The sequence below is a fragment of the Chlorocebus sabaeus genome, chromosome 20 (genome assembly GCF_047675955.1).
Source record: "Chlorocebus sabaeus isolate Y175 chromosome 20, mChlSab1.0.hap1, whole genome shotgun sequence".
NCBI classification, from domain to species: domain Eukaryota; kingdom Metazoa; phylum Chordata; class Mammalia; order Primates; family Cercopithecidae; genus Chlorocebus; species Chlorocebus sabaeus.
The window spans coordinates 74375963-74392676 of NC_132923.1; the positions used below are offsets into that span (position 1 = coordinate 74375963).

Consider the following 16714-nt stretch of genomic DNA (forward strand, 5'->3'; position numbering starts at 1 on the left):
GAAATCATTCACAACTTACCAATTCAGTATACTAGTTTAAAATGAAATTTTAACCAAGTTTTTATGTGTGCCCAAAGCATCATCTTAACTTTTCCAGTTTTGGATTCCATTAAATCACGTCTACTTTAAAGGACAATTAGATGCAACAAATTTCATTATAAACCCCTTTTAAGTATGACAGCTTGGATGGACTAAGCACAATTTCTCCTCTTTGAAAAACTCTTCTCCTGCACTGTCAGAAAGTATTCCGTAATAAAGGTACTGATTATGCATGCTTATTCTCTCATATATATACATATATATATACACACACTTAGTTCTCTTTAAGAAAATTCAGCTGTATTTATAAAAATATACAAGTAAAAAATTCAAATATTCATATACATAGTTAAGCAGTTTAAATTTTATTGACCTCCCAGTTTTTAAAAAAAGTTAAATTTAAGGTCACACCTCTAAGTTTGATATACTATATACAGATCGTGCAGAATATGAGTTAAAGAGATACAAATTAGTCCATGCCCAAAAAGATTATACTAGAGTACAGAATCATCTTCATAAATACATATAAAATTCTTGTGAAGATAGAAGGGCAACTGTCCAGGTTTTGAGACACTTTTCTAAGTGAATCAAGGCACAAAATGTACACTATTGTTAATACACACATTCTAACTTTGTGCCTCTGACATAGCCCAAGGATTTCGCTTCATGACTCTTATAAAACTAAATGTACTGAATGAGATTCTGCTTCTTGGGTGAAAAACCACAGGAACTATAAACATCATGTAGATAATTACTCCAAAATATGGAGAATACAAATACAAGCACTTTATTTTAAAAAGCAAACACAAAAGATTGGTGTAAATCCAAGTGTTTAAATGCTTCCGTTTTGGATAATTTAAGAACTTATACAAGTTTGTTCCCAGAAGCTAATGCATCACTAGTCTCTACTGAGGAAAATGAATTCTAAAAATTAACATGGTTTTCAGTAATTCAAATTTCACTATTTATATAAAAACCTAGAGAGACCAATAATATCCAGTAGCTTCAAAAGATAAGCTAAAGACTCTTTGATATAATCAACTTTACCAATGTTTGTGTGGGTGTGTTTAATATATACACAAGGAAAATACACTCACCCTATAATTTCTTATAAAATAGCAAGTAAGGAGTAGAAGTAGGAGATGTAGAAGGGGAAAGAGAATTCAGAAAGTCCTTCTCTTCAGTAACTTTGACTTCAGAATCATCAAAAAGCAACCACTTCCCCTCATACTCCTTTAAGCTTTGCACTACATATGAAATTTTGTTCTCAAATCCACTAATATTAACGCCTGTTTGGTCACTGGATTCCTTGTTTCTATCAGATTCATGGGTCCCATTAGTATCGTTAGTCTCAGAATTTCTATTTTCGGCAAACACTGTACTAGCAACCTTATCAGGATTAGAGGCTTTGTTGTATAGCTCATAATCTGCTTTGCTCTTTTGTCCTCCAAGAAGTCCAACAGCTTCTACATTTTTTTTGTTCAAAACTTTACTTGGCTGTGTATTTCCACCAACTCTAATCGACACTTCTTCATCATCATAATTCTCAACCACACCCCTTGCTTCCTCCTCATTCAATGGTTCTGGCTTACCTATTTCACACATTTGGTCAACCACAAAATTTCCTTTATCTAGTTCTAAACTGTTAAGGTCAGTGACTTTAACAGAAGCAGTGTAATGCCCACTACTAATTGTAATGCCACTATGCATCACAACCGCAAACAATCCATAGCTGTCGTTAGTTGGCTTTGTGCTCCATTCTTCTAGTGACAATTTAAGAGGTGTCAATAAAGGAGTGTTGATCTTGGAAAGTCCACCACCGTAACAATCAAACCTTTGGGAGGAAAAAAAGAAAAGGTTTCCTGCAGTTCCATTTTAAATTCAAAATGTTATACCCCAATCTGAAACCAAGTAAAAATCTGAATGAACCCTTAATATTCAGTCTTCATATATCAGAAAAGCAGAATCAAAACAAGACCCCAACTTTGAATAATATTTGTAATATATGCAGAAACAAAAAAATACTTAATAACTTCTAATATTCAGGCATTTCTGTGGAGGAAGTAATTGTATTTTTTCCTTTATTTTCCTAATTTTGTGCAGTAAGAAAATAAATGGTATTTTAAATAGCCTGAACCTGAACTGAAAATGTTACATTTTAGGTTTTTTTTTTCAGACAGGGTCTGTCACCCAGGCTGAGTGCAGTGGTGCAATCATGGCTCACCACAGCTTCTGGACTCAAGTGATCCTCCCACCTCAGGCTCCTCCTCCTCAGCCTCCTGAGTAGCTGGGACCACAAGTGCTCGCCACCACACCAAACTAGTTTGTGTCTTTTTTGTAGAGATAGGGTTTTGTCATGTTGCCCAGGCTGGTCTTGAACTCTTGGGTGCGAGCCATCCACCTCGGCCTCCCAAAGTGCTGGAATTACAAGTGTGAGCCACCCATGCCCAGCCCATTTTAGTCATTTTTAGTGTGAAGTTTTTCTCTACCAAAAATTGGGAAAGTAAGTAAAATACTATTTTTTACTATTAGCAAATGGAAGATCCACTGAATAAGGGGCTATATGTTATCTTCTGACATAACCAAGTGTGAGAGAGCTACTGTGAAGCCCTCATGGTAATTTCAAACAAGCAACTAATGTACAAAGGAGTCACACATACAATGACATTATACATGTCAGGAAAAAAAAAAAAAAACAGATTATCCAAAACAATTAGCATTTTTTTCAAACTGTGGAAAGACTAATTTCCTGGTTTACCTTAAAACTAGGAAGAATTTAGCCTTTCCTGCCCTTTCAAAAAAATCTTGATGTATATAAAATTTGTTCCTTGCTTTAGTCAGCTCTACTGAATTCTGCTACTAACATCTAAGAGGGAATGAATGTGAAAAGATGAATAAAGAAACTGGGTGGGCATGGTTGCTCACGCCTGTAATCCTAGCACTTTGTGAGGCCAAGGCAGGTGGATTGCTTGAGTCCAGAAGTTCAAGATCAGACTGGGCAACATGGTGAAACCCCATCTCACTAAAAATACAAAAAAATCAGCCAGGTATGGTGGCATGCACCTGTAGTCCCAGCTACTCAGGAGGCTGATGTGGGAGAATCACCTGAGCCTGGGAGGTCAAGACTGCAGTGAGCTAAGGTAGTGACACTACACTCCAGCCTGGACAACTGTCTCCAAAAAAAAAAAAAAAAAAAAGACATCATACTTAATAGAATATGTATTCATATCAAAAGCATTTGTTTCATTTTTACAGGGAAACTGTTAATAAGAGAACAAAACTTTACTAAAGCAATCTTTACGATCTACTTCATTTGAGTACTTTCTATTCCTACTATTACAGCATTTTGAACAAGACTTATCTTCTACAGCAGCTCATTTTCTTCATATAGCTCTTATTTACAATACTTACTCCAAACCGCTAGCAGCAAAGCACTTCAAATGAATAGTTATAACTTCAGGCATTTTGTCAAACAAAAGACTTCGTTCAGCTTCAGTATAATGATGGCAGTTTTCACAGAAATATTTATCTTCTCCTACGATCCTTTCTACTGAAGCAAATTGTGAAATTGCCCATCTCAGGGTCTTCATTTCTGTTTTTGGCTCTGGAGAAACTGAAAAAGAGAATCCTTTCACTCACAAATACTTCTCTCAGACATTCAAAAATAAATCACAAAAGTTTCATGTTCAAAATTAGCATTTAATTTCAATTGACCAACCCATTCCTAAATAACTAGAGATTTTTTTTACTTCTGAAACTACTTTCATAAGTGCATCCTCAACATATATGTATCTTTTAAATATCTATATTTGATCAGCCCCAAAATATGACAGACAGCAAAAACAAAATAAGCTTGGTCTCTGTCCCTCAGTATAAGACAAAATAGTTTACTTAATTGCCAACTTTCAGTATGTGACAGGTAAACCTATGATTATTTCCTATGGTATTTCCATATTTTGTGCTATGCACTAGACACAACAGTGGCTCAATTACTGTGTTAAAAATAACCTCAGTAGCTCTCAAAGACTCAGGTTCCCAAAAGTACACTTATTAAAGCATTTCAGTTTTCCATTCTAACACGCTCTATATCAAAATGAAGATGTCATGCTTTCCCAAAAGCTAAACATGTATAAGTGAAGCCAGATAAGCAGAAAGGTCACATTAGATGCTAAAAGCTAGCTTTTTTCCCCTCCCTAATTATAGTCTATTAAACTTCATGCTGATAAAGAATTATAAATATTCCATCATGGTCCACACAAGACTCCAATTTTGCTTACTTTCAGAACTCTCCTCTACTTTGGAAAGCTCATCTTCTTGTACTGGCACACTGATGTCCTGAAAATCTTCTCTTCTTTCTGTTAAACTTTCACATTCCAAGCAACGCGTCCTTAATACCAGCTGACCTTGAAATAATTTCTCCACTAGCTCAAAACCAATTTGTTCCTCACCTAAAATGAAAATAGGAAAATGTACATCTATATAGATTAGCTTCTCATTATAGTCCAAATAACCAGTTTTCCATTTAAATAAAGTATATAATGAATAACAGTTCCATTTTCATAGATCAGCTTATTAGCATTATTAGCTTATTAGAGGTACCCTATTAATGAAATTTAAGGTCCCTGTAAAGATAGAAACTTTGACTATGAATTACTACTGTCTCTAAAAGAAGTCAGTTGTAGGCGGGACACGGTGACTCACGCCTGTAATCCCAGGACTTTGGGAGGCTGAGGTGGGCAGATCACCTGAGGTCGGGAGTTCAAGACCAGCCTGACCAACATGGAGAAACCCTGTCTCTACTAAAAACACAAAATTAGTCAGGTGTGGTGGCGCATGCCTGTAATCCCAGCTACTCGGGAGGCTGAGGCAGGAGAATTGCTTGAACCCGGGAGGTGGAGGTTGCGGTGAGGCAAGATCACGCCATTGCACTCCAGCCTGGGCAACAAGAGCAAAACTCTGTCTCCAAAAAAACAAAACAACAACAAAAAAGTCAGTTGTATTGTAACTCCCTTCCTAAAGACACCCTCCCCATAGAATAAACCCAGAATAAGAATGCCATTTTCAGTAAAACTATTCACCATATCAGTATTACACATTTTCCTTGATATGTGTAGATCTGGACAAAACTAGGTAAAAATCTAGTTCAAGTATGGTGTAACTTGCAGTTATGCACCACCTACCAACGTTTCAATTATATAACAATGGACCACATATTCCCATGATTTTTACTGTACCTATGTTTACATATCTATGCTTAGATACACAAATACCATTGTGCTACAGTTGCCTACAGCCTTCAGTAGTTACATGCTGTACAGGTTTGTTGCCTAGGAGCAATAGGCAAAGCTTGCCTGCAACCCATAACAAATTCATAAACTTTCTTAAAACATTATGAGACTTTTTTCTGATTTTTTTTTCTTTTTAGCTCATCAATTATCATTAGTGTATTTTGTGTGTGGCCCAAGACACTTCTTCCATTGTGGCCCAAGGAAGCCAAAAGATTAGATACCCCTGGTCTATACCATATAGGCTAGTTGTATAGTACGCTCTAGCATCTAGTTATATAAGTACACTGTGATATTCCCACAATTAAATTAACAGCACATTTCTCAGAACATATTCCTGTTGTTAACCAACACATGACTGTACTTAGTCTCTACTTTAAAAATTTCACTAAACGCAATGTCCTTCTTCAGTTTATGTCAAACGTTGTATAAAGGGAAATGTATTCTTAAATGTACATTAAAATATACTGAACTTCCCTACTTTATATATTTTTTTGAGACAGTCTTGCTCTGTCACCCCAGGCTGGAATGCAGTGGCACAATCTTGGCTCCACTTCCTGGGTTCAGGCAATTCTCCTGCCTCAGCCTCCCGAGTAGCTGGGACTACAGGCGTGCACTACCATGCCTGGCTACTTTTTGTATTTTTAGTAGAGATGGGGTTTCACCATGTTGACCAGGCTGGTCTTGAACTCCTGACCTCAGATGATCTGCCCGCCTCAGCCTCCCAAAGTGCTGAGATTACAGGTGTGAGTTAACATACCCAGCCAAACTTCCCTACTTTATAAGCTGTAAGTTAAAATTACTTTAATGACATTACACACACACACACACACACACACATGTAATACAATATATACACATACACTAACCTAAGCATAGCACTTAAAACACCATAGTTCACATTGTGTTAAACTTCCTTCTCTTGAAACAATTTGAGTCAGAGATTATATGCTCCTACCTATCAAAGTCTAAGAATTATACTAACCTTTGTTTATGGGTTTAACTTCATTAACATTCACAGGTGTAACAGTATTTCCTGGAGATTCAAATCCACAAGCATGAGTTGTGTTATCACTTTCATATTTCCCCAAGTCCTCTTCAGGATCATATTCATTTTCTTTAGATTGTCCTTTGGCTCCTTGGTTTGTTGTTATTTTTCCCAGACTACAGAATTTAGAAAGAATGCTGGGTTGCTTAGTTGCAGACTTTAACCAATTTATTTTAACTCTTGATTTCTTTTGTGAGGGTCTTGGACTTTCATTTTCAGAAATACACTTGGGAATTATTTTAGGAGGAATCTCTAATGTATCAATTGTAGCTTTTCTTTTTGATCTAGTTTGTCTCTGGTTCTCTTCCAATGACTGGTGTTCCTTGGATACTTTAACTTTTTTCTTCATGTTACCAAATTCAGTGTCACTTTTTCTTTTCCCATTTCCTTTTGGGAGTTTTTCTTTACAGTCTTCAGAATGCCTCATACTGTCCATCTCCATGCTGTTAATACCACTCATTTCCTCTTTCTGATGAGGTATTTCTTCTACCTTAGTAGGTAATTCTGCCACATTTTTTACTTCTTCTTTTTTTAGGAGTTGGCATGTTTCTTGAATGTTTCCCAAAATACACTGTAATACTTCCTGTGCATCATGCTGTAGATAGCCTTCATACATAGGGTTGAGTTCCCTATAAATAAAAATTTCCATTTCATCTATTCTAGTTTTGAAGATACAGTACATAAAATCTATATAGAAATTAATTCATGTAAGGAAAATCATAAATTATTTCATTTTTTAAATCTCAAGACATTTATTCAGCACTAATTTGGAATTTCTTACCTGTAACTAAAAGAGTAACTTGTACCCTACTTTCATTATAATACCTTGATCCTCTTCTAAATATAATAACTAATACTTAGATAATGCTTACCATATACCAGGTTTTAGTCAAAATGTTTTTTATCTATGTATACATTATCTTCACAATAACCCTATGAGGTACTATTATCACCGCTATTTACAGATATAGGTACTAATGCACAGAGAGGTTAATTAACTTGCCCAGGATCACAGAACTACTTAGGATGAAAAGCCAGTATTCAAATCAGCACGCTCTTGGCCACCAAGCTACAATAGCTTTTTTTTTTTTTTTTTTTTTGGACAAGAGTCTTGCTCTGTTGCCCAGGCTGGAGTGCAGTGGCGCAATCTTGGCTCACTGCAACCTCTTCCTCCCGGGTTCAAGCGATTCTCCTGCCTCTGTCTCCTGAGTAGCTGGGACTACAGGTGCGAACCACCATGACCAGCTAATTTTTGTATTTTCAGTAGGGGCGGGGTTTCACCATGTTGGCCACACTGGTCTTGAACTCCTGACCTCAAATGACCCACATACCTTGGCCTCCCAAAGTGCTGGGATTACAAGTGTGGGCTGTGACTGGCCTACAATACCTCTTAATTAAGGTATAGCAATAAATTGCACCTAGTTCTATTTTTAAACTGAATGCTTAAGTGATTGTTTTAAAGACTTGCCCTATTAGTATAATTTTATTTGAATAAGGCTATTTTATACGTTAAGTTTCATTTTTAAGAAAATACCAAAAAGCAATCTAATCCAGTTAGCCAACAGTTCTCTAATCACATATAACACAAATAGAATATTTAGAATTTACAGTTCTTACACATATTTTGAATATAGTCCTATAATTCCTAATGTGAAATCCTTAGGACCACGCATTTAGAAATTCAGACATTTTCAGATGCAATGATAATATGGCATATAAGTAAAATATTTATCACCAACATGATATGGGAGTACTCTATAATTAAATACATTACTACTTCTATAGAAGAATGTATGAATATTCACATTAGAGATAAATATGAATGACTATAAAAAGCCTCATATAATATATTCAGATCTAACAAATTTAGCACCAAATATATGAAAAAAATTTCCAGTATTCAGAGCCTCTGAGATACAAAGGACTGTGGACCTATAGTTTCTACTTTCCTTGCCCTTTATTCCTGTTTCTTCACATACCATTCTCCTCCAAGGATATAAACAAGTAGCTAAATTGAAACCCTAAAATTGTATTATAGGCTATACCTGAGTGTGTTAAGCAGTCGCCTTGGCTGAGTGGCAAGTTCATCAGTATATTTCTCTGGATTTAAGAGAAAACTAGCTTGGAGCTGTTCAACCGAAATGATTAAGGACTGTAAACTGCATATCAATTCATAACTTGCCAAAGAATCTTCTTTGCAATTTCCCTGTCAAGAAAGAAACACACAAACCAATAATTTTATGAACAAATTAAGTACCTTCCCCCTTTGTCTTTGTCTCACTTAAGAATACTAGGTTTTCTAAGTTGCATTATAGCACTAATTTTAAGGGATATACAAATAAGCCTTATTTTTTATTTTTTTGAGACAGGGTCTCTGTCACCCAGGCTGGAATGCAGTGGCTTGATCGCGGCTCACTGGAGCCTCAACCTCCTGAGATCAAGCAATCCTCCACCTCAGCCTCCCAATTAGCTGGAACTACAGGCTCACACCACCACGCCCTACTAGTTTTCGTATCTTTAGTAGAGACAGGGTTTTGCCATGTTACCCAGGCTGGTCTCAAACTCTTGCACTCAACCAATCCACCACCCACCCTCGCCTCCCAGACTGCTGGGATTACAGGCATGAGCCACCACGCCTCGTCTTTTTTGTAATTTTAAGAGGAATTTTTGAATTACTATTTATGTGACTTACAATGGTTTTTTAATTATGGAAGTCAAAGATTTCTTTACTGTGTAGTTACTTAAATTTTAAGTCAATTTGAAAACACAATGGGTAAATAGGTTGTACATGGGTGTGACATATTGTGATTATAGTACACAATAATGTATAATATACAAGTAACAAAAGTTTGATACACAGATTACAGGAGCAAACACTCTGTAAAAGGGAATTATCTAGTTAGCTACCTTGAAAGAATGAAAAATAATTGCCTGACAATAGTTCGTTAACAGAGAAATAATCTTTGTCACCCACCCCCGCAGTCTCTTCATTTCCAGGCAAGTAAATTTCCATTAATTTACTTTTGCTTTTTACGTTATTTTCTGTTACTGTTCTTACCTTGTCTTTTTGATTGGCTTCATCCTTTAGAGCTTCTTTCTTCCTTGAAATAATATTAAATAAGTGCTTTACTCCAGATTTAAAACCGGGACAAAAATATAATACCTATAAAAAGTGAGACTGTCTAAGTGTTCACTGAACAATATACGTAAAATCATTAAAACAACATCATGCTTTCTATAGGGCCCTTTTAATGTGTAGTACCTAAAATTCTGAGATTAAGTTTTGTGTCAAAATTTGTTCTCCACTTCATCAGTAGTAGCCCAGCGTATTCCCTCACTGGCACAAAGCACTGAGTCTGGGCAGATATTGCTAAGACTTTAAGGTTACAAGAACACACAACACAAAGCCAACGTTATTTCCAAGGGATAAGATACGTATTACTGTAGCACCAGCAATCAGAGAAAGAAATTAAAGGTTTGACCTTCCACTTAAGGTCTACTCAATTTTGCTATCCCACCTTTATTTAGTCTATCACTTTCTCTTATCCCAAAGCAAGTTTAATAACATGCAACGTATTATTTTAGCCTGTTCTGGTTCATTTACAATCAAAGGCAAAGACAGTATGGACATTAAAGTCCTCCAATAACTCAGAAACATTAAATGTTACATTATTCTTTGCCTACTAAAGTTTTGTTATATAGCAAAACTGTCAATTTACCTGAAGTATACTATTAAGATAGCAAGTATTGCCGAGATTATTCAGTCCCACAAATGGTAACAAGTTTTCTCTCTTCTCACAGTTTATAGGTGAAGACTGTGCTGCAGGAACAACTTGATCACTATTAAATATAGAAGGGGGAAAGATAATCAAGTAGTTATCTTAAAGAAACAAGGTGAAAATATTACTTCCGTAGATTTAGTCTTTTCCCAAAAGTTGTATAATCTGAAAAGTATGTGAATCTTGTTCAGATGACATTTTAAGAAATAAAGGCTCAAAAACTGCTATATGCCCAGAATAAAAGTTTTTAAAACATTAATACACATACCAAGCCACAGAACAACTCCCTTAAAAGGATGTTAATCCTATTTTACAGAGCAGAAAATTGAGGAACTGAGAGACTGTGATTTGTTTTACCTACTTTGACATTTTAATCAAGTAGTTTAACTGAACAGAAACCTGGGAATAAATTAACCATGGCAATATTTGGGAGAGGCTGAACTAAGTAAGATTATATTAATAAGAATTCAGGGAAAAGAAAGTCTATGAAGAGAATTATATGGCCGGGCGCGGTGGCTCAAGCCTGTAATCCCAGCACTTTGGGAGGTGGAGATGGGCGGATCACGAGGTCAGGAGATCAAGACCATCCTGGCTAACACGGTGAAACCCCGTCTCTACTAAAAAATACAAAAAACTAGCCGGGAGAGGTGGCGGACAGCTGTAGTCCCAGCTGAGGCAGGAGAATGGCGTAAACTCGGGAGGCGGAGCTTGCAGTGAGCTGAGATCCGGCCACTGCACTCCAGCCTAGGCGACAGAGCAAGACTCTGTCTCAAAAAAAAAAAAAAAAAAAAAAATTATTTAGCTATCTCTCACTTAAAAATAAAATGTTCAGAAGGTGAGTGTGGTGGCACTGAGATGTAATCCCAGTTACTTTAGAGGACTGCTTGAGCCCAGGAGTTCAAGACCAGCCTGGGCAACACAAGGAGACCCCATCTCAAAAAATAAATACATTATTATTCTTTTACTTCTTTAACAACAACAAAAAAACCCACTAGGTCTTCCCAGTATTTTATTTTACAATTGCTAGCTATTATTACTCCAGCACCTCAAAGTATTTAGAAGTATGAATGCTGACAAACAAAAGGTTCACTCTCACACAATCTCCTCAACTGGTTATTGATAGCTATTGGAAATTAACACATGGGACCAAATCCACCTTAGTCACCCAGCAGAGTGACTATATGTTAAACAGGGAAGCAGTACAGACTCCAGCTAGAGCTGCTGGTGGTGGAATAAAGTATTTCACTTTGTTCTGATTTATTTTCTGTAGCTAAAGAATTTATTTGCATCAAAAGTATTACTTATTTTTAAGTTTATTTCTATAATTTGCAATCGTATGCCTCCAACAGGTATGACTAGTTACATGACTACAGAGTTTAAAATGTCTTATAGCTGTCAAGTCTTCTGAACCAAACAAACATATATACATATATATATAACCTTTTACCCCTACACAAATGTTTTGCACGACAAATAATCAAATTTAAACTCAGAAAGACAATTTTAATCTATGAATATTTCTCCAAGTTAGTCTAAATGGCTGAGCACAGTGTTCATGAGTTAAACATTACGGATGTGATCCCTATGGGGAACCACCAGTTTTGCTGTTCCTACTATAAACGGCTAGACTTGACTTATTAAGAAGTACACTGAAGTGTACTTTTTTGTGCCTCTATAGACTATCAATTCAGAGTGGAGGTGTCAACCAAGTTCACTGCTGCTTCACTGTAGAATTTTTTAAGTACAGAAATGTAAGATACATACATTTCAGATGCTCTATATTCAGAAGCTTTTTCTTCATTTTCTTGAGAATCTGTGAAATCCAAAGCTCTCTTAGTTTCCTTTTTCTGAAAAAACTTTAAGGAAAGTCTGTTTTTCTTTGATGGGCTACCTCTTGAAAGTCCATTACTTTCACTAGGTATGACACCAGGCATTTTTTTCTCAAATCCCAAGGAGTTGTCAATAATTAATTTATAGAGGAAAGTTGTAATCAATTATATCTGTTAATCACAGAGAAAAAGTTTCATTAGTTTTCGGTTATCAGTTTTAGGCAACAAAATCATCAATTTTGAAAACAAATTTACCAAGGGAATGGTACAAATTAGAAATTAATGTTTGAAAACCTAATGCCTGCCAATAGGCACTCAATATTTATTGCATAAATGAAAAAGCTTACCACACTATTCTTAAAGAACAAAAAATAGAAGCTACTGAATTTTTAAAATCAGTCTGCTATGGATTAAGGGTCACATTACAAAATATCCTATTTAGCAGACCTACAGTAAAGTAGTGTAAGTAGTAAAAACTTAATATTTCATTATAATAATTCATTCAGAAAAATTAAGCACTACCACCTCTAATTCTCAAGTACATGGAAAGGATGAATGGAAAATCAAAGTAGTGCTGGACGATAATGAGTCCTCTCTTCCAATGCCTTTTCTAGTTATTAACATGAATACATGAAAATAAAGTACCTAAAAAGTTTATTAAACTATAATTTGCATTCAAGGCATAGAGATGGTGTTAAGTGATACCTAAAACCGTAAGGTTTTATTATCTTTCAATAATAAAACACATGCAAAGTTGAGACAGCGATACAAAACACTGTTAGATGCACTTTGTGTAAATCCAATTCTTAATGAGCCAGAAATCACAATACTCGTTTTCCAAACTTTTTTAAAAACTTTGGATTCCGAAAATAGTGCTTTGAGTAGGAAAAAAGATGATTTGGTTTGCCATTTGCAACTTTCCCACCCTGTTTTAAAGTAAAACTTTCACAGGAAAAAATATGGCAACATTTGTAGGAGTTATTAATATTTTCTACTTCAGTCCTATTTTTCAGGACATATGAGGAAAAATTATCTAACTAGAGTATTACCATAATAAAATTACTTAAAGCCCAAAACTTCAGCAACGAGTTTCAAATTTAAAATGCAGAGTAATAAAATGAACTACACAAAACTCACTCAAATTCCATCCTTAATAAGCATTTCACGTGGCTGACACTGATCTAGGAATTCACTCTGAACTCAGCACTGAAACCATTTTTGAGACCCAAGTCAGGATGAACTGGAAAAGCTGATCAATCTCCCCATTCTGTCTCCAACTTCACTTACTCTCCTATCCACCTAATGCTTCACCTAATGCTTCTGAGGAAGCGCTGTCTTCTAAATGACAAACTAACCTACGCTAAGTTCTCAGGGATCGCCAAGCATTAATGATTCTGATAAAATGTTTTTCTCGAGAGCCAATTCTAATGGATGACAGAAACTGGATCTCAAACCGACAGAGTAACCAGACTTCACAGGAGGGAAGAATGCTTAGGCAGGTGAAATAGCGGATCGTCAGCTTAATCAACAAACCAAACTTCCTAGCCCCTCAAAGCAATGTTCACACCGAGAATGTAACATTTTGCCAGGTGCAGTATCTTCCGTGCTATTATTTCTTGCTCCTGGCTTTCCTTATAACTGGGGGGGCTGTTACACGCAAAATATTTCTCCTGTAACTAAGTCAACTTTCGCAGAAAGCACGACGAATCGACCATTATCTGTTGACAGCGTGAATACTCAGTCCCAACAGTTTTAAATTCTTTTTGAGATGACACGACTCGATTCCGATTTTTCAAGAAAAATATACAAGGACATCTTCGCCAAGGCTTAAGACGCGGCGTTCTAAACACTTCTGGAAAAAGTGTAAGTGAAAGAAAATGCGCGGTAAAATTTCGCAATTACCGACCGACACAGGGCAACCTGCGTGGAAACGTTTCTTTCTCCCCCAACCTTCACCGCTCTCGGGAACGGAAAGGAAGCTGGAAGAACGAGCAGCGACCAGGCTGCCGGGCCGGGGGAGGCTGGCGGCGGCGTTCTCGGCCCACACCCCCGCGCCGGGCGCCCTCGCCGCGGAGTTGGCCTATTTACGCCCAGCCCGCACCTGCCTTCTCGCGTCCCGCCGGCGGCAAGACAGGCGCCCCGCCCGAGGCACACAAGGCTCCCGCTGGCAGCTCGACCAGGGTGCGAGGCCAACACGGTCCCGGGGGTCTCCCCCGCAGCTCCTCTCCCGCGCCGGCCGAACTTGCCCCCGCGCCGGGGCGCCGGCCCCTCCTCCCAGGCCCTCCTTACCTGGTCATGGCCCAAAGCGAGGTCCGCGGCAGTGACGCCGGCAAGTCCAACCCGAATGAGTGTGGGTGCGACAGGTGAGTCCCTGTCCCGAGTCCGCCGGGTCCCCCCGGCCCCAGGAAAATCTGGTCGGATCACCCTCCCCGCGGGGGAGTGACCATCCGCTCCCAAGAGCGGGAACCCCGACCGCCGCTCGGTCCCGCCTTGCACCGGCACCAACTACATCCCCGGAGCGGTGCCTATCCGCGCCCGCCCGGGGATAGCCAGGAGCGCAACAAGCAGCAGCCCCGCTCGCCGAGCGCCTGAACCGCTAGGGTCTTTCGCACTCCGCCACCGAGGGGAACTTGGCGCGTTTTCCTCAGTCTCAGGACCCCCGTGTTTTAGCCTCCGCCCGCGCCAGCGCTGCGATTGAACGTGGCGTCCTTTGAAATTGCCGGTTCCAGTCTCCACGCTGCAGAGACGCGAAAGGCAGGAGCCGTCTCGCGACGGTCACTCGCCCCTGGCACGCACGGGCTCCAGAGCCAGCTGGGACTGTAGCTCCCCAAGAGCCTAACAGGTTCCACAGTTTCAAACAGCGCAGGCACAGAGCCGGGCAGCTCGTGCGGGTCCTCGCTAAGGGCGCGCGCGAGGTGCTAGCGGCCTGGCTGGCGGGCTCGAGCCTCACATCCTTTTTTAACCATTCGTGCGCGCGAGTTGAGGGAAACGCGTACGGGTCGGGAGACGGGACAGAGAGCAGACGGGACGGGCCACAGCCTCGAGAAGGAGCCCAAATTCACCAATCCATGATGAACAATCCCCAAAACCGCGCCTCCCACCGCCCGAGGGAAACCAATCAGAAGTACCTAGACCAAAGCCAATTAGAAGGGCGGGAGCAGCAAGTCCCTCTAATAGCAAAAAAGAAGAAAGGTGGGCTCCAGCCAATCATTGTTCGACATACGGAGTGTTCCTCAGGCACGGAGCCCCTCCTTCCGCTCTCATTGGCGCTCGAGTGCGCGCTTTCGCTGCCGACTGTTGAAATCTTGTTTGGCGTTTTGTTAATCCTCGACGGTGGGACGCCGCGGAGGGTGCGGCTTCCGGAGCGAGGCCCTCGCAGCAAGCCCCGCCTCCCTTCGTGCGTACGCGCCCGGGCGGGGTTACCGGGAGAGCCGCTCGGGAAAATGGCTGCCTGGCTGCTCGCCGGCGCTTCGCTCGGGCTTTCGGGTCCGAGTCGCGGCCACACTAGGCCTAGGGCCATTCAATGAGACAAGGCGCTGCCACGGATAACCATACATTCTCAGGCGAATGCTGTAGAGCTGAGGCCCACTCCTCAGCCCCTACTCGCCTCATTTTCTCCTGTTTACCCCTCCCCTTCTCGGCCGCAGGAGGAAACGAAAGAACAGCTTCAGGCCCAGCTCCGGCCGCAGGAGCTTCCCAGGGTTCCCGCGCGAGCCCTCCCAAAGGGTTCAGGAGCGGCAGGCAGGCCTCATCTGGTTGTGCTTCCTTTTGTGTTTGTATGCTTGCTTTGATGAGGTGACCTCAGCTCAAGTGCTGCAATTAAGCAGGATACGTTCGGCCCAGATCCGTTTAAATCAAGAATTTTTAAGGTGCCTGCTATGTGCCAGGCTTTTTTCAAGGCGCGAGGGATGAAAGGCATTCCCTGTCATAAAGGAGCATTGCATTCTGGAGACGGAGACATAAGTGACACTAAAATAAGTGATGGGTACAATAGCCTGGAAAGATCTCTTTGAGTTGACATTTGAGCAGAGCTGAATGAAAGCTGAGCGAGCCTTGGAGGAATCTGGGGGAAGAATGGTGCGGGCAGAGAGAACAGCAAGTTACAGACGTCCTGAAGCTTCATGCGCTTGGTGTTTTGAAAAGAAGCAAGGAGGCCAGGGCGCTTAGAGCACAGTGATTTGGGAGAGAAGATGGGAGGAGATGAGATGAGTGAGACAGGCAGGACCCTGGGTAAGCCGAGTAAGGAGGTGGGAGTCGTTGGATTATTCTGAGCTGGGGAGTGGTGGGATTACACATTGACCTTCAAGAGTACAAGCAGGGCCAGGCGCGGTGGCTCACGCCTGTAATCCCAGCACTTTGGTTGGCCGAGGCGGGCGGATCATTTGAGGTCGGGAGTTGGAGACCAGCTTGACCAACATGGAGAAACCCCGTCCCTACTAAAAATACAAAATGTGGCGGGCGTGGTGGTAGGCGTGGTGGTGCAGGCCTGTAATCCTACCTACTGCGGAGGCTGAGGCAGGAGAATCGCTTGAACCCGGGAGGCGGAGGTTGCGGTGAGCCAAGATCGCGACACTGCACTCCAGCCTGAGCAACAAGAGCAAAACTCTGTCTCAAAAAAAAAAAAAAAAAAAAAAAAAAAAAAAAAAATGTGCTAACAGGTCAGCCAAGATGCTAGTTCAATAAGCCAAGGAATACATTATGGTAGTCTGGAATAAGACGGTGGGATGTTGAAAA

At 40.1% G+C, this 16714-nt stretch overlaps 1 protein-coding gene across 2 annotated transcripts; it reads right to left on the reverse strand.

Annotated features, from left to right (window-relative positions):
- Positions 1 to 319: 319 nt before the first annotated feature.
- USP1 (ubiquitin specific peptidase 1) lies at positions 320 to 15348 on the reverse strand. 2 transcript variants are annotated; one of them, XM_007978512.3, is made up of 9 exons: positions 15109 to 15348; positions 11916 to 12151; positions 10092 to 10212; positions 9431 to 9535; positions 8418 to 8578; positions 6310 to 7001; positions 4317 to 4487; positions 3451 to 3652; positions 320 to 1873 (listed from the first exon to the last, which is right to left on the reverse strand). In XM_007978512.3, the coding sequence occupies exons 2-9, from the start codon at positions 12083 to 12085 to the stop codon at positions 1138 to 1140; spliced, it is 2358 nt and encodes a 785-aa protein (XP_007976703.1). In that variant the 5' UTR covers positions 12086 to 12151; positions 15109 to 15348; the 3' UTR covers positions 320 to 1137. The 2 variants fall into 2 exon arrangements, with proteins under 2 accessions (XP_007976703.1, XP_007976702.1); XM_007978511.3 differs by lacking the exon at positions 15109 to 15348 and adding an exon at positions 14270 to 15085.
- Between the last annotated feature and the right edge of the window lie 1366 nt (positions 15349 to 16714).